This window comes from Callospermophilus lateralis, chromosome 2, assembly GCF_048772815.1.
Source record: "Callospermophilus lateralis isolate mCalLat2 chromosome 2, mCalLat2.hap1, whole genome shotgun sequence".
Lineage (NCBI taxonomy): Eukaryota > Metazoa > Chordata > Mammalia > Rodentia > Sciuridae > Callospermophilus > Callospermophilus lateralis.
Window position 1 is genome coordinate 8,653,895 of NC_135306.1, and position 22,878 is coordinate 8,676,772.

Here is a 22,878-nt window from a genome sequence, read left to right on the forward strand (position 1 = left end):
TCGCACCGACACACAGCTGCTGGGTGACCAGCCAACAGTGAGGAAAGCAACACATTTTCTATAAGACACTCACTCAAGACACCCAAAACAAACAAGGCCCTGTGACTTCTTTGTCATGTTGGACTCGACAAAGTCCAAGGAGCCAAAGTGATCACAGAGCTGTGACCAGGAAGGAAGACCTAGAAAGCAGCAGGGGACAGAGGGCAGGAGTCCTTGGGAGCCTTCCTTGCAGCCCCAAGCCTCAGTAGCACACTGACCTCCTGCAGGAAGCAGCGGATGGGATGGCGGACAGAACAAAAATGACAAAAGCTAAAAATAGAACTAAGTTTCAAAAAGAGTATAGGTCAGCCCCAGGGACAAAGGGCAAGAGGAGCGCCCCAGGGGGCAGTGAGGAAGCGCTAGGATGGGCACCACCCCCAGCCCCATGAGCCCAACATCTGGAAAGGCAATGCCACCTCCTGGCCTGCTCTGTGGTGTCCCCCAGGCCACAGTGAGCCCAAGGCAGCCGTGTGGACAGGCTGCCAGCCTGTCCACCGTGTGGACCAGCTAACGGTGAGGCGTCCCCCAGCTCAGCTGATACCTTCCTGGTATTGAAAATGTGTTCAAAAGATTTCCAGCACTTAGTGCCAGGACTTTCCCTACTCCATTATAAGCTCAGTACATTACAACGAGCAAATATGTTGCTCTTGAAGGTGGGGAAACCTAACCAAGTTCTGAACACATTAGGAGTAATTCTCCCAACAAAGAACAGGAACGGGTGGAAGAGGGTGGAAGCCAGAGAGCGGGATGGCCCACCTGTGACCACACTGGAAGGGACACACCCAGGTGCGTGACATGGCACCAGGCTGGGGCCTGTGATGGAGAGGAAGACTCCTCCCTGCCCAGGCCTCTGGGTGACGGTGTTTGAAGTCATTGTTATGGTTTGGTTTTGTTTTTTTAACCATGAACATACATTACTATTTAACAAAGTTTATAAAAATAAGTTGGTAAAATGTTTCCAAAAAAAAAAAAAAAACAACATTCGCATTAGAAAGAGAAGTAACTATGTGGGCCAGCAATAAACTTCCCCACTGAAAATGAGAATCGGGCTGCTCCCCACCTGAGGCCAGGGAAGAGCGTGGCCTTGGACAAGCCTTAAACCCAACTCTCAATGTCCGTCTTTGTGGGGAGGGCAATGCTGAGGGACTGGGTGAGGGGCCAATAAGGCAGGCCTGATGCAGGGGAGAAAAAACAGAGCTATTTCCCTCTTTTCTAAGCCGCCCATTGAAACACCTTATTGGGAAAGACTTAGTAGGGATAGTTAAAGTTTCCTAATTCACAGATCCAAGTAACAAAACCCAGCATATTAAGAGAAATCTGCACAAGTGAATACCTATCGACGGAAACAATGGACTGTCTAATGTCCACAGAGACTCAAGGGGGAGTCCCTTTGGGAACCCAGGAGCAGGTAGGGCAGGCCCCCTTTGAGTGGGGCTGCCATTTGCTGGCCAGCATCAACTCCAGCTCCACGGGAAGGCGGTCGTGTCCACAGCACCGTGATCTGTCACTTGAAGGAAAGTAGGCAAATGAGAGCTGTGAGAGAAATTTCCTGGCTTCCTTTTGAGAACACACTTTAATGGAATTCACTGTGCACTTGGGTACATGGTTAATAATATTGGTAATAAATGAAACCCAGCGCCGGCTGCCGATTCTACCCAATTCACTAAAACCTTAGATAAATTAATACAGCAATGAAAGTAAACCACAACAAAAAATGAGGAAATTCCAAACAGGAGTGCAATTATCTGTGCCCACTCAGCAAACAGAAACCACCCCTACACTTACATTTTCTTTGGAAAACGATCTTGTGAAACACAGGTATCTGGTAACCTTGGACTTGAACAAGCCGTCTTTCCAGAGGTCAGCGTCCACGCCATCTGCTGTCTGTGCCACCTGTGCCGGAGAGACGGGGGAGAGGATCGCAGGTGAGACAAGATGGAGCTGAAGGTGTGCACGAGCCGCTTCCTCTGTACCTGTTCCAATTAACACGGCCCAAGTCTCCTGGCATCTCATTAGTCCGTTTCACTAGGCAGGGGAAGAGAATTTCCAAAAGGGGAAAAGGGAGAGTGTGAAAAATACAACTTCTAAAAATACTGTCCCTGGGGAAGCCACTGATTAAAGACACCCTGACAAAAATGGTTCTAAGGGAAAAGAGCCACTTTATTGTAATGGACCAAGAAGGGCTGGGGTCAGTCAGCACATTGGGGTACTCATTACCACTTACTCAGGGTGTAGGGTGCAGAAAAGCCCAATGGGGTGTGGAATGCATCTGGGCACCCTGTGGGGTGACTGGCAGCCTCCTGCCTGGGTGGTGCCAGCAGGCATGTTATTCAGGGGGTTCTGCTGGGGACCGAGGGGGCACAGGTCAGTTACACTTGTTTCCATACTGTGTCTTCTTGGAACAGCCTTGAAAGTGGAATTCAAGGTCAGAAATGCATCGTGATTGAAAAATGAAACCAGACTCGGTACCCCGTTCCTAGTCTCACTGGAAGCCATGTCCTCTCCTGCAGCTGAGGGAGTTCTCCTGCAGGGAATGCTCAAGGGTGAGGCCTGGATGTGCACAGCGAGGCGAGGCGGGGCGGGGCGGGGCTGGCCTGGGTCCTTGCATGGTGTCCATGCTGGGTGAACAAGAGGCTGCAGGAGGCCGGATGGAGGAGCAGGAGGCCTGAAGGAGCCTCTCCCTTCTTCCTTCCTCTCCAGGCTGCCCCATCACTAGATGGCCAGGGCTTGGTCTGCGCTCTCACCCAGCTGCCAATGTGACCACATCACATAGCTGGTGAGAGCGACTAGCCTTGCACCCCATGGTCAGCATCACAAAGGGGGTGTCCAGAAAGCCAGGGGAGCAGAGCCAAATGTGGGACACACAAGAGGGGACTGGAAGCCATTGCCTTCTGAATGCTCTTTGTTGTGTCTGAGGTTTACACGGGGATCCGGTCCTTGATCTGACATGTTCCTGACAATGCTAACAAGCTGCTGAAAGCGGCTCCTTTCCTTACACAAGCCGGCCTCGTCCAGCCCATCCCTGCCAACTGAGTGGGGCCTACCCCGCAGTCCACAGCCCCCACCATCGGAGGCCAGGGTGGGCCAGACAAGCCTGGAGCCTGCCCCAGCCGCCTGGGAGGCTGCCTCAGAGGAGCTAGAAGGCAGCTGGCAGTAGAAAAATGCTTGGTTTTCAAACTAAACAAGTGTAAATTAGCAATACACTGAAGGGAAAAGACAGGTCCGGATGCTAAGTGTGCAAGTCTCTTTGACCTGAAAGCGGAAGGAGGACTGGTGTGGGGATAATGCTCCAAGTGTGTGTGTAGCCGTCCTCCAGCCCTGCAGGGAGCCACACCCTGGGACAAGACGGGGCTAGAGGGCATCTTCCTGGATGGCCCGCACCAGGATTCCAGGGAAGCACCACACGCAGCAGCTCCCCACTGCAGCAAGGTGTCCCAGACCTTCTTCCAGATCTAGTCACCAATGGGGCTATCAACCCAGTCCCTTTCCCTAAGTCAGGAAGACGAGCTACAAGATCAGCGCCACAGTGTGAGGAGAGGCGCCCTTGACTGACCCAAGGCAGCATCGGAACCCAGAGTGCACACCCCTAGGGCACCACACAGAAACCTTCAAACCCCACTGTCAGGCAGCAGAGCCCAGGAAGGGAAGGCTCTGGGGGGCTGGGGTACAAGGTGGAGGACCAAAGGCCCTACAGGGAACAGGCAGACCTCACCTGGAGCCCAAAGGCTTCATCTGTTCAGGACTAGAAGCTTCCCCAAGACACTGCTTGCCATTTCACCCATGGACCAAGCACAGTGCCTGACACAAGTGGCTCAATGAAAACCCCCCAGAGGAGGGAATGAGCAGCCGACCACCTGAGCACAGCCCAGAGTGTGCAGCCACGCGCCTGCTGGCTCCCCTAGGTAAGGCAGCAAGCACACTTTTAAATGAAGCTTCCAGGACTGAACCCCTGAGCTGCATGGGCATCTGGGTCCTCTCTGCCTCAGGGGCTCACCCTCCAGCCACTTCCCAAGTGACCATCCATGAGGCAGAGACCCATACTAACACTGAGGTCACTTTTCCTCTGGCTAACCTCCCTGTTTCCTGCCTTGTTCCCTAACCATTTGCTCTTTCCAAGGCTGCTGATGACCACAGTGCCTGCAGAGCCTGGCACGGGGCTCACAAGTACCCTTGCACACACACGCACACACGCTTGTGAGAAGCTCCCACTTTTCTAGCTTTTTCCCCAGGGTGCAGGAACCTGTGAGGAGGAAAGGCAGGTGGGCTGATAACCAGGCGTGGCAGATCTCTCTTCCCTGCCAGCATCCCTACAATGACCAGTAGCCAAAGCAGGAGTCTGCCAAAACCAAGAGCCAGAGAGGAGCACACCAGCAGGGCCCGGAACTGTGGAATGCGCCAGTGGGGGCCTCACAGGGGAGGGGACTATTACAAGGGCCCACGTGGCTGATGCTCAAGGAGGTGGCCTCCAACCCAAAGCCCAGGCCCAGACACTACAAGCATGAGGGTGGGAAGCAGATCTGAATTTAGGACCCCAGTGGGTGGACCAGACCAAAGCAGCAAGATCCCAGTCCCCGCCCCATTTCTGCAGAAGGAGTGCCAGTGAGGCTCAGGACTGCAGAAGCCCAGCCCGGAGGGGAAGCAGGTGGGGGAGGAAGTGCAGCTCTAGACTAAAAACAGGAGTTGGCTGCACACTGGACGGTGCCCCCTCACCACGCCTGGGGCTCACTGACCTCCTTCCCACTTCCCAGTGTCTCTCCTAAACGCTGGACATTGGAAGCCTGGTTACTGAGAGGCTGAGCGTGCCGGAGGTGGACCAGCATGGACTTTGGGGGCATCCCCTACAAAGGTGCCCCACCATGCAGCCCACCAGCTCCAACCCACCAGCCAGCGTCTTGCCCCTAAATGTCAACTGACCACCTGGCTCCGGGGGGAAGGTTCAAACATGAACAAAAATAAAAAAGAGAACTGGAACCTATCACAGATGATAGGAGGAAACCAGAAAGCTAGGGATGACCACAGGACAGCGGAATCCTTGGGAACAGTGGACACGCAGCATCCAACAAACAAGAAGAGCACCCTGTAAAGACTTCTGAAAGAGGAGCCCTGGGAGAACGATATAAAGAGATGAGAAATTTAAAAAGTAAAATAACTAAAATTAAAAACTTTTAAAACTACTGAAAGAGAAAGTTAAGGAAATTTTCCAGAAGGTAAAATGCAAACATGAGGAGCGAGATTAGGGGAACGAACCAAGAAGGTTCTTGAGGAGCCAGTCAAGTTCAGAGAGAAGTCAAGGGAAGAGCGCGAACCTGGCCCTGAGAGGTCCTGAGTGGTCCAGCCAGAGAAGAGGGAGCCCCACCCCAGAGCAAAGCAGCAAATCACCCCGAAACCACCTACACACCCGCAGAGGGAGTGAGCAGGTGCCCTACAGCAGAGGTGGAGTCAGATTCATCATGCTTCAGCCATAGGTGCAACTAAAAGAAAAGATGTCCTCCAAGTTCTGAGGAATGCTGGGGTTCCACACCTGAGCCACTGTCAGGTGGCTGACAGGAGGCAAGGTAGAGACCGTGTAGATGTGCGTGCCCTTGGAAAGGTCGCCTCCAGGGGCTCTCTTAGGAAGCTGCTAGGGACAAGAACGCAGAACCTGGGACTCAAAGGACAGGGAGGAAACCACCAACTCCAGGAAATGGGGCCCACAGGGCAGCAGTGAGGACGGTGGCACACCCAGCCACAGGGGATTTCCTGTGGAAGAGAAGTCAGGGCCCGCCACCTCTGGGGGAGCGGGTATGGATCAAAGGCCGGGTAAACTGCACTTAAGCAGCTGGAAGAAACAGAGACAGGCAGGGGACAAAGGTGTTGGTGCTTTTAGAAAAGAGAAAACAACAGGCATAAAGTGACTGAAGGAATATCACTCACTTCAGCGGCACCAACGGTTTGCACCATCGGCATTAAACAGGGAGCCTTACCTCCCCAAACTCCGAGCTGCTGCCGAATGGGAGCTGTAAGAGGAGAAAGGCCTAGGGTAGGCTGAGTGAGAAGCGCAGCACAGTCGAGCTGCTGGGGACATGCAGATAAGGTGGCGGAGCAGGAACACTGCGGAGAGCTGAAAGTCACTGCCCAGGGAGGGAAGCGGCAAGGGGCCTGGGCGGGCATTATCTTTTCTCATAAGCCTTTTGGTGCTCTTTAATTTTCCAACTGTGTGTGCACATGCCACTTTGTAAATTTTTAACTTTACGGGTCTGAGAGCTGGGGAAATGACATGGAAGATGGTAGGGAACAAGATTCCTTATAGATAAACCGCCAGGGTCACCACCATCAGGGACAGTCCCACCGTGTCAACGGGCTCACTCCTAGTTCCCAGGCAGGTAACCACGTCCAGAGCGGCTCCTACAGCAGGGTCCAGCCTTCCCCACGGCCAGAGTCCACCACAGGATAACCTTCCGATGGCCCAGGAGAGGCGCAGCACCAGCCTGCACAGGACTTTCAGGACAGGGCTTGGCCTCTGTCACACAGCTCAGGCCTCCCATGTCCTTTCCTGGCTTAAGGACAGAGGTCCCATTCTAGCAGTTACAGAAGGAGATGTGCCTGGACACCCCAACAAGCCTCTGATGTGGGACTGGCTGCCTCTGAGACACTGCACTTGTGGGAGCCCTGGGGAAGGTGTGACCTCCTGCTGGGGGCAGGGCTGCAGGCTCTCCTGAATGCTGGCCAGCACCTCAAAGCCAGTCACCTGCATCTTCAGATTCCTCCCCACAACCCATGACATGCACTCTATCTCCCCAGTTTACAGAGGAGAAAATGACAAACTTACTCAAAGTTGTTCAATGGGGCCCTGCCTTTGGTAAATGCCTTTAGGACAGTTGACCAGCCACTTGCAGCCTCTGGAACATACCAGAAGGACCTGCCCATACAGAAAGAGTCACTGAGGGGCACCAGGTACCACCATGGCGAGAGGAAGCTGGGAGCCCAGAACATCAGCTCGACTGCCGCAGACACGCGGCTCTTGAGGGCACTTTTGGGTACATGTGTGTTTCAAGAATTCTGCTTTGACACAGTAGCATATGAGAAGACTGTGAGCTAAGGTTTGAATGTCCCCTCCAGAACTCACGCTGAAATGTAACTGCAACTGTATGAAGCGGTGGCCTTTAAGAGGTGACGAGGCCACAGGAGTTGTCCTGACAGTGGGATGAGGCTGGCCTCGTGCATACTCTCCTGTGCATTCTTGCCATGTGACATTTTCTGCCACATTAAGACACAGGGAGAGAAGGCCTTTGCCAGAGGTGGCAAAAACTAGAGTAAAGCACAGTAGCACTAATTTTTACACCACATGGCTTACTTGTTTTGTGACCTCCGTCCCAGCCCGCAGCCCTGTGGTTTTAAAAGGCCTCCCTCACACATCCAGGAAGGGCCAGGGTTTTAATCAAGTTCTTTTGGTTGCAAGACACAGAAGCACTCAAGATTACCTAATTCAGGGAGAAAGCATAGGACGTGTACCCAGAAGCCAAGAGTAACCAGGCCACCAGCCTTGGAAAGAGAAAGCACCTTTGTCCATGGGGGCCAACACGTGGCCCCTCAGGCTCAGCTTTCCTGCTTTCCCTGATCAGCCCCCCTCCAGCCTCCGTGTCAGCCTCCCACCGCGTTTCTGCTCACTCCAGCACCGCTGATCCTCTCAAATCATCAGTGCCGTGAGTCACGTGCCGTTACCATCTGATTTTAGCAGATGAGAAGCTGAGGAGCAGGAGTGTCAGTCCCAGTGTGGGGTGTCCCCATGGTGGACCTCGGCCTCAGGACGATATGTACGTGTGGACCTGAGTCCAAGACCTGCTACGCGGGGAAACTGCTTATCAAAAAGTATACAAGAGAATACACTTAAACAGCTCCCACGGGGCAAGGTAAAGACACGCGCTCAGGCAGCACCAGGCTGAGGCCGCCCACAGCCCTCGGCAGCTCTGCCCGAGACACATCAGTGTTTGGCCTGGGTAGTTACGAAACCAAGGGAGAACAACACGATGTGACTATCCTTCGTCAAACTGTTAAGGACACTTTGAAAGGGAGGGGACACCAGTGCTGAGGGGCGCAGCAGTCACCCCTGGGGTGAGCATCAAGAGGTCCCTTCGAGTCACATGAGGTGCCGTTTATCACAGGCCTTAGAATCAGTTTTGTGCCCAAGTGTGCACCATCACCTGCCCTTCACTGCAGGTGTGCTGAGCTCAGGGTACCCCAGGCTGCTCCGGTGCTACAGAGCGCTGAAGGAAAGGGGCCAGTCACGGACCCCAAGAGCCACATTCCAGATGGGGGAGGGTACACAGTAAACACAGAAGCAAACCAATCTTGGGGCCTAATTGCCTTGTGTATAAAATGCAACAGGATGATGGGGGTGGCAGCTGGCCAGAGAGGGATGGGACCCCCTATGTCAGGTGGGCTGGGGGTGTGCTCTGCACAGGGGGGTGGGCTGGCACTGGATGGAAAGAAAGAAACCTGTGAGATCTGTGGGGCAGGGAACAGCTACTACACAGCCCTGAGGGGGACACCAAGTTGATGGGCTAGGGGACAGAAAGTGGGCTCCCTGACCAGAGCCCAGTATAATGGGAAGTATGTCACCTCTGCCCACTGGGCTCTGTTTATAAAGGCAGAGGTGAGAGAGGATAAACCGCTGTGAGACCAGCCTCACAATGAAGACTCGGGAGCCACATAAGCAACATGAGGGGCGCAGAACTGAGAACACAGCTCAGGGGTAGAAGTAAGCCACAAAGTGGTTCATACAGGACAATTCCAATTCATTGTTTTAAAAACTGTATAGAAAAGGATCTAGACTAGTATAAAGCAAAGTGCTAGCTAGCTGCTGTTTGGCTCTGTGTAGTGGAGATTATTGATATGTTTTTTAAATGTTCTTTAATTTGTATGTTTCTCTTTTTTTTTTTTTGGTTAATGAGCATATACACCTTTTATAATGAGAAAAATCTTAATTGTAAAGACTTCACTTGTCTAATCTGATGAACTTAAATTTGAGAGATCTATTGTATCTATCAATCAGCTGCCCTGCTAAGCCACCCAAAGAGAAGCCGGGCAGTCAGTCATTAAGCACCCAGAAGGTTCTGGGCATCCAGCTCCGGCTCTAGTAACAGCACCTGACTCTGGAGAGAGACTCTCCAAAGCCACGTTCACCACCTATTGCCTCAACCTCTTCACACCCCGTGTTTAAAGAGAGTCCACCCACAATTCAAAGGTACACCAGGCAGACAGTGAGCAGCCAGGGGGCAGGAAACTCTGCAGACATTCTGGGGGAAATATCTGGCTGACAGGATGCACAGGAAGGAAGTTCAGTGGCCTCTGGACATACTGGGTCATCCACTGTGGAGCCACGCAGGGCCCAGGCAGACCATGCAGCAGCTTAAACTCTTCAGCAGAGCAGTTCGGCACGGCAGGACGGCAGGAGCCTAGCTGTCCATCCTGCCAGTCCCTAGCAGGAATCAGGCTGCCCCAGACTGTCTGCAACCTTCCAGTAAAGTGGAACCAGCTGGTGAACCCGGTGACCAGTCCAGGAGCTGTTCAGTGCTTTTCAATTCTGATTTGATTTACATCATTTTATTATTTTGTATTCTGAAAAGAGAGCGCGAGTCTGCCAGACCTTTGGCCAAAATGTCTAATACTGTAGAGCAAAAGAGATGGCGTGCAAGTTTCCTCCGTGAGACTGGTCTCCGGCCGTCTCTGGGTCATTCTCTCAACAGACACGACCACCCGCCCCTCTCTGGGCTGCCTCGCACACAGCCCACTCACCTCTGGCTCTTTCCTCAGATGGACCTGCCCTGGCCTTGTGGCCACGTCCTGCCGCCTGAGCGCCTGTACCCCTAGTGCGTCATTCATGTGGACCTGGTCTCATCACTCGGGCTGACTGAAAGAACCTGCCACTGCGGAGCCTCCCTGGAGACACCAGCAGGAAGAGCTTGCAGTCTTGGGGTCAGGTGGACTCGAGTTCAAGCCCCAGCCACGTTCATACGGGGTTTCCCAAAAGCACCCTGTGACTCTGAGCAGCCTCGAAAAGCAGGAAACAGCAGTGACAGCCACCCCATGCAGGTATTTGTGAGGATTAAATGAGAGAAAACACCAAAGCACTCAACCACAAGGAGAATCCACGTCAGACCCACGGTGAGAGCTCTCAACACAAAGACTCAGGTAAGAGATGTTGGCACATCAGACCCCCGAAACTCTGCTGGGGGCCTTGGAACATGGGGTGGTCACCTCAGAAAGCAGCCTGGCAGTTCCTCAAAATGTTAAACACAGTTACCACAGGATCCAGCAGTCCCGCCCGCAGGTTCAGACCCACCAGAAACAAAAGCCTGTGTCCAACCACAGCCTGTGCCCGCGCTCAAGACAGGTAGCAGAAACAAATGCCCACCGCCTGACGAATGACACGGGGCCACCCGTTAGCACACTGCAAAGTGGATGGCCTTGAAAACACCATGCTGATCAAATAAGACGGTCAAAGAAGTCCACAGGCTGCACGATTTTGTTCATATGAAATGTCCAGAAAGGGAACGTCCACAGCGAGAGACAGTAGACTGGTGGCTGCCAGGGGCTAGAGGGAAGCTGGGGGGGACTTAAGGGAGGACAACTGCTCTGTAATCAGACAGTGGTAATGGCTGTTCAGTTCATGAATATACTAAAAACCACTGAACTGTACACTTAAGAGAATGAATCTTATGATATGTGAACTGTATCTCAATAAAGCTGCTATTGTTTTTAATGCACTCAGCACAAGGCCTGGCACCTGGCAGACATGTTAAAAATGTGGTTATTTATCATTATCTCCGGTCCTCAAAAAAAACTGTTGTAGTCAGTGGCTATTCTTCTGAATACCAAGACAGATCCCCCGCTTAGGCACACAGTCAGATCCATGTCGAACAAACCGCTAAAGAATGCACAACACAAACGGTGCCCAGAGACTGACACTGGGCATATCAGCATCTCGGGAGGCAGGACTTTCTTCACTCCACCTATTGCCCAGGTGCCTGGGCCACTGCAGGCACTAACAGATGGCTCCTGAGATGGGCAGGGCAAAGAAAGCAGAGGACAGTGGTCACAAGTCCTGGCTGTGCACCTCCTAAGGGGGAAGGTGGTCACACAGGGTGGTCAACTCCTGGGACTGAGAGGCCCACAAAAGGGGAGGTGGGAGACACACCAGGCAGGACAGCTGAGTCCCCTCCCTGTTCCAGCTCACAGGAGGGAGGCCTAGGCCAGAAGTGCCCCTGCTCGCCACACCAGATGGCCAGGTTGGGACGTGGCCTGGGTCTGCAGAGACCTGTGGGAAGCAGTCGCAGCAGCCCAGAGGATGCCGCGTGGCTGGTGGGTATTTAGGTGATGACCCCCTCTCAGCAGTGTGACATGGTCTTTCCCAGAGCCTCTATAGATGACAGCGGCTAAATACTCAAGCATAGCATTCAGACACCTGGCAGCCATTGATCACAGAACAAAAACCCAAACAGAACCTCTCTTCAGGTCAACAAATCTTGGTGGATTAAAGACTAAATATGAAAAGCAACTTTAACACTTTCAGAAAAATATGTCATATCTTTGTTTATTTAATAGAAAGAATTATTAAAGAAACAGACACATGTACAAGAATACTGGGGAATTCTACTCCCCTAAATTAAAAACTTTGATACCACAAAGATTCAAAGCACTGAGACGAGCCTCAGACCATCCCCACAACGGATTAACGTCCAAATAACAAAATCCAGAACTCCCCCAAAGAAATGAGGAAATAATCCACAAGAATAATGCTGTGCCATTACCTAAGAAAACATTCCACCTCTCCACTCCAGGACATGCACACTTAAAATGACCATGAAAAACTGTTCATGGAAAAACCCCACAAATGTCCAACAGGAGACCCACTAAGCAGACTTCCTCCTCCACTTAGTGAAGCCCAGACCTGCACCCCACCCTGAAGAGCACATTAGTACAACCCGCCAATTCCACTCCTCAACTGCTCCCTAGAGAAACTCTTAGCACAGAGAAGGAGGATATTATCTGCAACATTGTTTGTAGTAGTAAATTATTGGAAACAACCCACAACCTCATTAACAGAAGGACGAATAAATAAGTTCATGAAAAAGATTTCTACACAGCCTTGAAAATACACAAACCATCAGCAAGGACACATCCCAAGAACAATGCTAAACAAAAAAAGCAAGTTGAAAAATATGTAATCTATAAATTTAGAATCCATATGAAGTTTGAAAACAGGGAAAAATTTACAGGAATGACAAACACCAACTCAGAACAGTATACACTCTGGTAAGGAAGTGGGTGTGGGCATCAAAATTTCAAAACATCTAATATCAACTTGGCGAAACATCAGTACATGGAAAAGCTGCAAGGTGGTTGCCCAAGCATGTCTTAAATGATTCTCTACACTTTCCATATATTTTAATCGTCTCAATTTTTAATCAGATAATAAACCTGAAATAGAAAATATTTTTTTCAATATGCTCAAAAATGTGCATAAGGAATAGAGTTATTAAAGACAATCAAGAAATGATTTTTTCAGAATTTTCACATTGAAATGTCTTGTGGCATTTTGGTTTGCTAAGTCTGACCACCCTAACCAGGGGGCAGTGCTCCGGCTTTGTGGAGCGAGCACTGGAGGACACGGGTGGGGGCCTCACGCCACGGGGAACACGGCACCCCAGTTAGCAGGAGGCAGGAGTGCACATGCAAGACCTAAACGTCATTCGTAGAAACGGCACTGCCTGAAGCATGATCTCACGCATTTGAGAGATGCGAGCACAAGGACGTGTTTCACAGAGGTCGAGGAAAGATCAGGAGGAATAGGCAGAGTCAGGGCAGGGACAGAAGCCAGGGCTGTGGCCGAGAGGGGTACAGCTTTGGCTTCACTGCTTCATGATTTTAAAATAAGATCTTCGTACGTTCCTTTTCAAATTAGAAATAATAATAATAATTATTATTAACTATATTTATATATTATTTTATTTATTATATTATCATTATACATATATATAACATATATCATATATCATATTATATCATATACTATTTTATATATTATATATTTATATAATAATAATAATAATTATTATTATTATTATTATTATTTGTAAAAGGAACAAAACAAGTCCAGTAAGTATGTCCAAACCACCCACAGTATGTGTGGAGCAGAGGAAAAGAAAGCTCACATTTTCACTCTTTAGTCTAGATAATTCTATAGGATTTTGATTTTATGAGATGAGCTTTTCTAATTTCGCAAATATCCTGAGTTATCGTTCTCCTTTTGTTTTAGGCAAGGTCCCCAATCTCTTTCCCCACAGGCCCTGAAGAACTGACGTCACTGTGGGTGACACGTGTGCCGAGCAGGGAAGGCAGGGGAAGGCTGCTCAAGAGCACCTGGACTCTCAATGGCCGCGGCCCGGGTTCCAAACCCCCCTGGCTGGAATCTGGGATCACGATTCGTCCTCCCTGTACCTCCCCTCCTGGGCCAAGAAAGCTGACGATGCGGTCACTTAAAACATGGGCCTGTGCTGGACCGATATGATCTGAGGCCTTGCCTGGCTTTGAAGGAGCTGTGTGACCTTGGCAGCTTCTCCAGCGCAAGCCTCAGCTTCTGTCTCTAAATACAGACAACAGATTCTGCCTCACAGTTATAATAACAATTAACAATTCTAAGTAAAGTGCTTTGCCCAGTACCTAACGTTACAGTGATCACAGCGATGACTTGACCACTGGCGAACACCAATACTGCTGGTGTCCCTGGCGCGGCTTCCCTTCCCCACACAGGCAGAGCCCTCTGCCCACACCTGCAGCCATCAGCAGGGTGCAATTCAACTCTTCAGGCCACAGATCTTTACTTTCCTTTCAATAAACATTTATGAAGCGCTCATGATACGCTGAGCTCATCAGATGTGAGCAGACGTGCTCAAGGCAAGCTGAACCCGCGCTGTGGGTACCTGGGGAGAGCTGGACGTGGAGGCCAGAGACCTGGCCTGGAGCTCAGCTCGGCCACGCCTACCATGTGACCTCCAGAGGAGCCCCTGGGCCCTCTGTGGCTTTGTTTTATTTGTAAAATAAGATTGTAACTCCACAGGACCCTAATGTGAAATAATGCCATCTGGGAAACAAGTAGCACAGTGTCAGTCATTCTAAGAAGGTGCCTCAGGGAGGACATCTGCAGCCGCGGTGGGAGGACCACAGCCCTGCTGAAGAGGCCATCAGCCAGGATGGGTGTGAGGATCTGGCTGGTGTGGAGGCCAAGGCCAAGAACTATGCTGCAGAAAGTGAAGAAACTCCCTGGGAGGAGCCCCTGGAGGACTCTGGCTGCACTGGTGGAAACAGCTCAGAAGAGGGACGGACGGCAGCGGGTTAGCTCTTTCCCAGCGGCGGGGCCTGGGTGGAAAGGAAACAAGACTGAAAGCTGAGGTCCAGGATCCGCCAGCCGGAGGCAGGGAACAGGCCTGCCTGGTGCTGAGGAGAGGGCTGCATGGGGACAACAGCCCGGCCTGGTGCGGCTGTACCCAGGAGGGAGGAGGGGCACACAGGAGGCTGGGTCAGCGCCTGCAGTGTGCACTGTGGGGAAGTCCCCTGCAAGAAGGGGACATTGGGAGGAGTGAGGCAGAGAATGGGTGAAATCAAACCTAAGGGCTGTGTGTGAGAGGAAGGAAAGAGGGACAGATAGAAGGACAACTGATGACCTAAGAAAAGACTGCAGTAACACAGCAAGAAAATGCAATGCAGTGAGCAAGTCTAAAACAATAGGAACAACAGAGTGCCACTACTGTGCATGTGTGTGTGTGTGTGCACGCGCACACACACGTACACACACACAGGGGAAACCCAGGATGCCTGTCACGGGTTAAGAGTCGTTTCCTCTGAGTGGTAGGACTAGGGGTGACTTTCCCCTCTTGCTTGTGCTTTTCGTCATCTTGTAAACATTCTACAACAAACATGGATTGGTTCTGTATTCAAGAAATGAGTATCTGAGGAAGGAATTGGTTAACAGTGTCCAAAGTTGACACAAAGTCTAAAGAATAAGGATCAGGAAAAGGACAGGAACCAAGGGGAGTGGGGAGAGAAGGAAGGGGAGGACACGTGTGGCAGAGGGGGCTTCAGGGCAGCAGGCGGCGGGAGGGCAGGGGAGGCAGCAGCAGGTTGCTGAGGGAAGAGTCGAGGGGGGGAGAACTCCACTGCCACCAAGGCAGGGTCTCAAGTGGCCGCGAGAACTCATGGGGACTAACCTGGGGAAGGAAGAGGGCCACCAGAAGGGGCTGTCCTTTCTCACTTTCATCCTGGGAACTGAGGCTCCATGCAGGGACCACTGTCACCACTCGGTTCCAAGTACCTAGCCCAGGACCTTCGTGTGGGACCTTAGTAGGTAACTGCTAACACAGGACACAAGCCCCCAAGTCTGACAGATCTCCCTCTGATCCCACGGCTGGGTGCAGCCTACTTAGGAGCCTTCAGAAATGGTCAGTCACAAGCCCTCAGAGGGGGCTAAAAGTTTCTGGAGACTCAAGACTTCGGAGTGCCTTCTTAAAAACAAGAAGGAAGTTCTTCCATAGAACCAAGTCCACCCACCTCAAGGCAGGCCCAACCACTGGACAGACAGGATTTCTGAGTGCAGTCCAAACAGGCTACAAGGACAGCGGGACTGAGAAAAGGTGGCCTGGCACTGACAGCAGCACTGTGTGCACCTCAGCAGGCCCCCGCAGCATCTGTTTCAAAAATAGTGGAACCAGGGCTCCTGGGCTCAGCAGGAATCCAGCAGCCCTCATGGCCTCCTAGGCCTTGGGAAAAGACGCTGCCTGCACCTGGCCTGGAGGCCCCCTCCCCTGGGCACTGCCCAAGCTCTCTGCATAGACCAGAGGGAGTGGGGATACAGCCTCCTGCTGGAGCCCATCAACTCAGCCTGCAAGGTCTGGCTCTGGTTTTAACCAAGGGATCCAGAAGAGACCCAATGATACAGGAGGGCGGAAGAGCGAAAGTGATGGGGTTTCAGAGAAGATAAGTTGAACTCCTGCTGTTCATGAGTCACCCTCCGTGACAGAAAGCAAGAAAGCACGGGAGATGAACTGACCCGCGTGACTAAGTCACTCTTGTTATTTACTCTATTACTCAGCTCTCAAACCACATTGCAGCTGTAATTGCATTTCAATTCATGTTTAACACAAACATAACTTAGCTGGATGCTGGCATCCAATATCCTAGACACAGGAAGGCAAAACAGAGAAGAACCAGCTAATTCAATTGGATAAATGTTCTGTGCCTGCCTGGTGGCGTCGGTATGCAGCCAGGCACTGTGTGGGTACTGGGGGTGCAGCTTTGTGGAAGACACTGCCCCATGCATGCGTGCTGGGGCTCAGAGCACAGGGAGAGCCACACGGGACCAGCAGCTGTCCTTAGACAGGGCAAGAGTTGCAACACAGGAAAGTAAAGGCGCTGTCAATGCAGAAGCACAGCTTCCCAAGGAGAAGGATGAACGGCACGCCTCAGTGCTAAGGCAGAGGCAGGCAAGGCGCCAGCGCCTTGGGGACTTGGAGTTCAAGAGGTAGAGCAAGGACTGTAACAGTAGGTAAGGGATGAACCAAAACCAGTCTTAGATGCCAGTCAAGTCCATCCACTTGACAGACACCTACTGAGTACAAGTAGACAGTCACTGGAAAGTAAAACAATGAATTTGTTCTTTTACTTTTTTGGTAAGGGGGACTGAACCCCCAGGGGTGCTTAACCACTGAGCCACATCCCCAGCCCTTTTGAGTTTTTGTTTTTGAGACAGGCCCTCACTAGGTTGCTTAAGGCCTCACTAAGATGCTGAGTTTGGTACTGAACTTGCGATTTTCCTGCCTTAGCCTCCTGAGCCTCTGGGATGACAGGTGTGCACCATCGTGCCTGGCTCACGAATTTGTCTTTGAAGCTGAAAACAAAGGGCCAGAGCACAATTTTAAACAGGGGCAATTACCAACTCTCATGGAACGTTTCCACTGACAGTTGGTGAAGAAGACTAGAGAAGGCTGGGGTACACTGGGAGGGCTTCAGCAGGTGCACTGGGGCAGGGTCAATGGTGTCTGCTCAGTCGACATGGCCAATCTCTCCTTCCCCTCATCCACTCTCACCTGCCCCTCCCCACAAACACAGCGGAATCTGCAGTGACAACTTCCCAACACACGATGTTGCTGACTTCTTATCCTGAACCATGATCCAAAGGGTCATGAACGGTCAGGAAACAAAGTGGAGAATTAGAAGCAGTAAGAAAATTCAGTGAGGTTGTTGGATATAAGAGAAATTTATTTTTTTAAAAATCAGTTTTCCTCTATACAAAACACACAAACCATTACTGATAACCATCAGAGAACTCAACAAGGAAAACAGCACTGACCCAACAGCAGCGCCAGTCACATCATGGAGTCAGCTCTCTGAACCTAGGAAGTTTACCACTTTTTTTTTCCAAAGCTTTGGGACACGTGGGAATTACCTGTTCCGTGGAAATCTGGGGAATGTTAACTGAAAACATTTTGAGCCTACTGCTCTTGTTGGAAAAAATATCTAATAACATTTCGAATTTCTTTCTTGGATAAACTTAAAAAAAAAAAAACAGGTATTGAACCACTGAGCCATACCCCCAGTCCTTTTTTGTTTTTCTTTTTTAATATTTTTAGTTGTAAATGGACATAATATCTTTAATTTACTTATTTTTATTTGGTGCTGAGAATTGAACCCAGTGCCTCACACATGCTAAACAAGTACTCTATCACTGGGCTACAACCCCAGTGCCCGGTCCTTCTTAAAAAAAAATATTTTTTAAAATTTTGAAACAGGGTCTCTCTAAGTTGCTTAGGGCTAAGCTAAATTGCTAAGGCTGGCCTTGAATTTGCAAACCTCCTGCTTCCACTTCCTAAGCCACTAGGATTATAGGCATAAATCCCATGGGATTATAAGCATAAGTCTATGGCTTAGATACAGGTTTGTTAGAGGATTTCTTCATAAATAGCAGTAGAAATAATCTAACATATCAAGAGTTTCAATTTTAGTCACATATGACTGCATATAAAAGCTGAACAGTATCTTCTAATTTTCAAATGTTCTTATACTCTTATTTTCCTTTTTTCAATCTAAATTTTGCTTATCATTCTTTCCTTTTACCATTAGATCTGCCAGTTTTATCTATTATGCTTTTTATAAAGACTCAATTCTCAATCCCCACTCCTTTTCTCTTACTTTTAATTTATGATTTTATCCTTTTTATTTCCTTCCATGCATTTCTCTATCTACTTAACCATCAGACAAACATCAAATGGTCAATAGGCATGTTATTAGAGGACCATTGAAGGAAGACATGAAAAAGAAATATTTTAGTAAAGGCCAGAAATTTTTCAAATATGAGAACAACTATAAACCCACAATATCAGGAACATCATTAACCACTGAGCAGAATAACCATTAAGAAAACTACACCAGTAAGGCACAGTGTTTTGCTCCTGAAATCCCAGAAACTGAGGTGGCTGAGGCAGGAGGATCACAAGTTCAAGAGCAGCAACTTAGCAAGGCCCAAAGCAACTTAGAAGACCCTACCTCAAAAATTTAAAAAAAAAAATAATTAAAAGAAAGAAAGCAACAACAAAGCATATCATAATCAAAATTAAACCAATGATAAAGAAAAGCCTAAAAAGTAGGCTGAGAAAACCGACCCATAGGTACAGAGGAAGATAAGGATGACAGCAGACTTCTCATAAGAAGCAATGCAAGTTACAGGATAATGGAGCAACATCTTTCAACTAGAGGAAGGAAATGCCACTGAGAACCCTGTACCACAAAGTTGAAATAAAAACTTTCCCAGGCATGTGAGAGCTGAGAGAATACAATACTAACAGAACAATAAAAGAAATGTTCAGAAAAGTTTTTCAGGCTGAAAGAAAATTATAATAGATGAAAATCTGAATCTACACAAATCAATGAAAAGCACCAGAAACAGTGATATACAAAAACAACTATAAAGGGCTGTGCTACATTTTTCAAGTCTTTTCATAAGACAATAAATTTTTAAAAGCAGAACTGATAGTAATGTGTATACATGGAAGAAAAAGATATGAAAATAATAGTACAAAAGCCAGGAGGGAAAAATAAATGGTATACTATACACATTAGTATCAGTTCTGCTTTAAAAATTTATGTATTTTATTTTCCACCATGTATTTGATTATTTCTTTTTATCCCATTCTCTTTTTCTCTACTGTCTTACTACTTTGACTTTGTTTGTTTGCTTGTTTCTTGCTAGATTCTTTGGTAGATTCTATTGCACCATATATCTCCAACTTATCATGGTCTCCCTTTAAGTAATACACCACTTCGTGTATGGAATTTATGGCATACATGGTGGCTACTTAGAAGGCTAAGGCAGGAGGATTTCACCTCCAAAAGAAAGAGAGAAAGATAGATGGTGGTAAAATAAGGAAATAAAACAAACAACAGATTGGGGGGAATCAGAAAAGAAAGAGCAAGATTGGTAGAGCTCAACCCAACCACATCATTAACCATGTTAACTGTAAATGATTTAAACTCGCCAATTAAAAGGAAGAAATTTTTAGACTGGATAGCATTCTGTCTATTAGAAACCCACTTTGAACATAAAGATACACACAGTAGAATCCGGATATGTACTTCAATACTGTGTGTTGTTTTTGTCCCTCTAACTGTGAGTGCTGGGAACCGACAGGGACATTAATAGTTCACAGGCTAGAGATCCTGCCACTGAACTAAAGATTCTCTGACATTATTCCAACTCAAAGAAGTGAAGACACAAAAGCCCCAAACCAACAAGGACCCAAGGAGGAACAAGCAGGGAAGGAACTGGGCTTCCATCCCTTGGCATCTACTCACAACATCAAAAACGGACAGAAGTTCCACAACAAATAGGTAATTACACACAAAGGGACACACCTAACAAAAGAGGAAGGGGAACCCACCTAAACAGATGCACAAGTCCAAGAACTCTGAAGACCTGAGAAAACTGACAGACAAATCTCCCCATAAAATCCACATCCCCCAACAAAAGACCCCACAGATAGTAAGGGGGATAAAAGCCCAGAGAAGATTATAAAACACAGATTATTACGTTCGATGAACTAAAATGTTCACTGAACTAAAAGATATAAGGAAGGAATTAAGAGAGCAATTACAGGAGAGGAAAGACCACTCCAGTAAAGAACTCGAAATGGTGAAAAGAAACCAAGCAGAACTCCTAGAAATGAAAGAAACAATCAAATTAAAAACTCACTTGAAGGTATCACTAACAGATTAGAAAGCACAGTAAATAGAACCTCAGCCCTTGCAGACAGAACTTCAGGCCTTGAAGATAGGGTACCTGATCTTGAGTGCACAGAATGTAATAACTGGGAAAAATCATTGAACATGAGCAGAATATACAGGAACTCTGGGACCACATTAAAAGAACAAACCTGAGAACCATTGGGACAGGAGAGAACATGGAAATACAAACTAAAGGCATAGAGAACGTTTAAATGAGATACTTACAGAAAACTTTTTCTTTATCAGAAATAAGATAGACAACCACACACAGCAGGCTTACAGGACTCCAAACAGTCAAAAGAGAAGCTTGTCAAGATATATCATAATCAAAATGTCTAACAGAGAAAATAAGGAAAGAATACTAAAAGCTGCAAGAGAAAAAAGAGGGATAGCTGGGCGAAATGGTGGTTCCATTCCTAGTTTTCCAAGTTCTTCACACTGCTCTCCATATTGGCTGCACCATTTTGCAGTCCCACCAGCAGTGTATGAGTGTGCCTTTTCCCCCACATCCTCACCAACACCTATTGTTGTTTGTCTTCATAATAGCTGCCATTCTGACTGGAGTGAGGGGAAATCTTAAAGTAGTTTTGATTTGCACTTCTCTTAATTGCTAGCGATGATGAACATTTTTCACATATTTGTTGGTTGATTATATATCCTCTTCTGAGAAGTGTCTGTTCAGGTTCTTGGCCCATTTATTGTTTGTTTGTTTGTTTGTCTTTTGTTTTTTGGTGCTTAGCTTTTTGAGTTCTTTATATACCCTCAGATGAGTGCTGCTCTATCTGATGTGTGAGGGGTAAAGATTTGCCCCCAAGATGTAGGTTCTCTAGTCACCTCAAAGATTATTTCTTTTGCTGAGAAGAAACTTTTTAGTTTGAGTTAATCCCATTTATTGATACTTGATTTTAATTCTTGTGCTATAGGAGTCTTACTAAGGAAGTTGGGACCTAATCCCACATGATTAAGATTAGGGCCTACTTTTTCTTCTATTAGACACAGGATCTCTAGTTTAATTTCTAGGTCCTTGATCCACTTTGAGTAGAGTTTTGTGCATGCCGAGAGACAGGGGTTTAATTTCATTTTGTTACATATGGATTTCCAGTTTTTTCCAAGCACCATTTGTTGAAGAGGATACTTTTTCTCCAGTGCATGTTTTTGGCACCTTTGTCTAATATAAGATAATTGTAATTTTGTGGGTTAGTCTGTGTGTCCTCTATTCTGTACCATTGGTCTACAAGTCTGTTTTGGTGCCAATATCAAGCCATTTTTATTACTATTGCTCTGTAGTATAGTTTAAGGTCTGGTATAGTGATGCCACCTGCTTCACTCTTCCTGCTAAGGATTGCTTTAGCTAGTCTGGGTCTCTTACTTTTCCAGATGAATTTCATGATTGCTTTTTCTATATCTATGAGGAATGCCACTGGGATTTTGATCAGAATTGCATTAAATCTGTATATGCTTTTGGTAGTATGGTCATTTTGATAATATTAATTCTGCTTATCTAAGAGCAAGGTAGATCTTTGCATCTCCTAAGGTCTTCTTTGATTTCTTTCTTTAAGGTTCTGTAGTTTTCATTGTATAGATCTTTCACCTCTTTTGTTAAGTTGATTCCCAAGTTTTTTTTTTTTTTTTTTTTTGAGGCTACTGTAAATGGGTAGTTTTCCTCATTTCCCTTTCAGAGGACTTGTCACTGATATACAGAAATGCCTTTGATTTATGGATGTTGATTTTATATCCTGCTACTTTGCTGAATTCACTTACTAGTTCTAGAATTTTACTGGTGGAACTTTTTGGGTCTTCTAGGTCAGCAAACAGTGCTAATTTAAGTTCTTCTTTTCCTATGTGTATCCCTTTAATTTCTTTCATCTAATTGCTCTGGCCAGTGTTCTAGGAACAATGTCAAATAGAAGTGGTGAAAGAGGGCATCCCTGTCTTGTTCCAGTTTTTAGAGGGAATGCCTTCAATTTTTCTCCATTTAGAATGATGTTGGCTTAGTGTAGACAGTTTTTACGATGTTGAGATATATTCCTGTTATCTGTAATTTTTCTAGTGTTTTGAACATGAAGGGGTGCTGTATTTTGTCAAATGTTTTTTCTGCATCTATTGAGATGATCATATGATTCTTATCTTTGAGTCTATTGATGTAATGAATTACATTTATTGATTTCCATGTGTTGAACCAAATTTGCATCCCTGGGATGAACCCCACTTGATCGTGGTGCACAATCTTTTTGATATGTTTCTGTATTTGATTTGCCAGAATTTTATTGAGAATTTTTGCATCTATATTCATTAGAGATATTGGTCTGAAGTTTTCTTTCTTTGGTGTGTCTTTGCCTGGTTTTGGAATCAGGGTGATACTGGCCTCACAGAATAAGTCTGGAAGTGCTGCCTCTTTTTTTATTTCCTGAAATAAATTGAAGAGTGTGGTATTAGTTCTTCTTTAAAGGTCTTGTAGAACTGGTCCTGGGCTTTTCTTGGTTGATAAGCTTCTGATGGTGTCTTCTATTTCATCACTTGAAATTGATC

The 22,878-nt window shown here is 47.7% G+C and overlaps 1 protein-coding gene across 2 annotated transcripts in view; it reads right to left on the reverse strand.

The window, feature by feature from the left end:
* Mvb12b (multivesicular body subunit 12B) overlaps positions 1-22,878 on the reverse strand; it is a 166,557-nt gene that overhangs the window by 105,251 nt on the left and 38,428 nt on the right. For both annotated transcript variants that reach the window (XR_013155328.1, XM_077108808.1), the window contains exon 3: positions 1,825-1,932. Coding sequence is in view for 1 of the 2 variants with exons in the window: in XM_077108808.1 (XP_076964923.1) it covers positions 1,825-1,932 (108 nt within the window). In the remaining variant the exon portion in view is untranslated. The remainder of the gene's footprint in view (positions 1-1,824; positions 1,933-22,878) is intronic.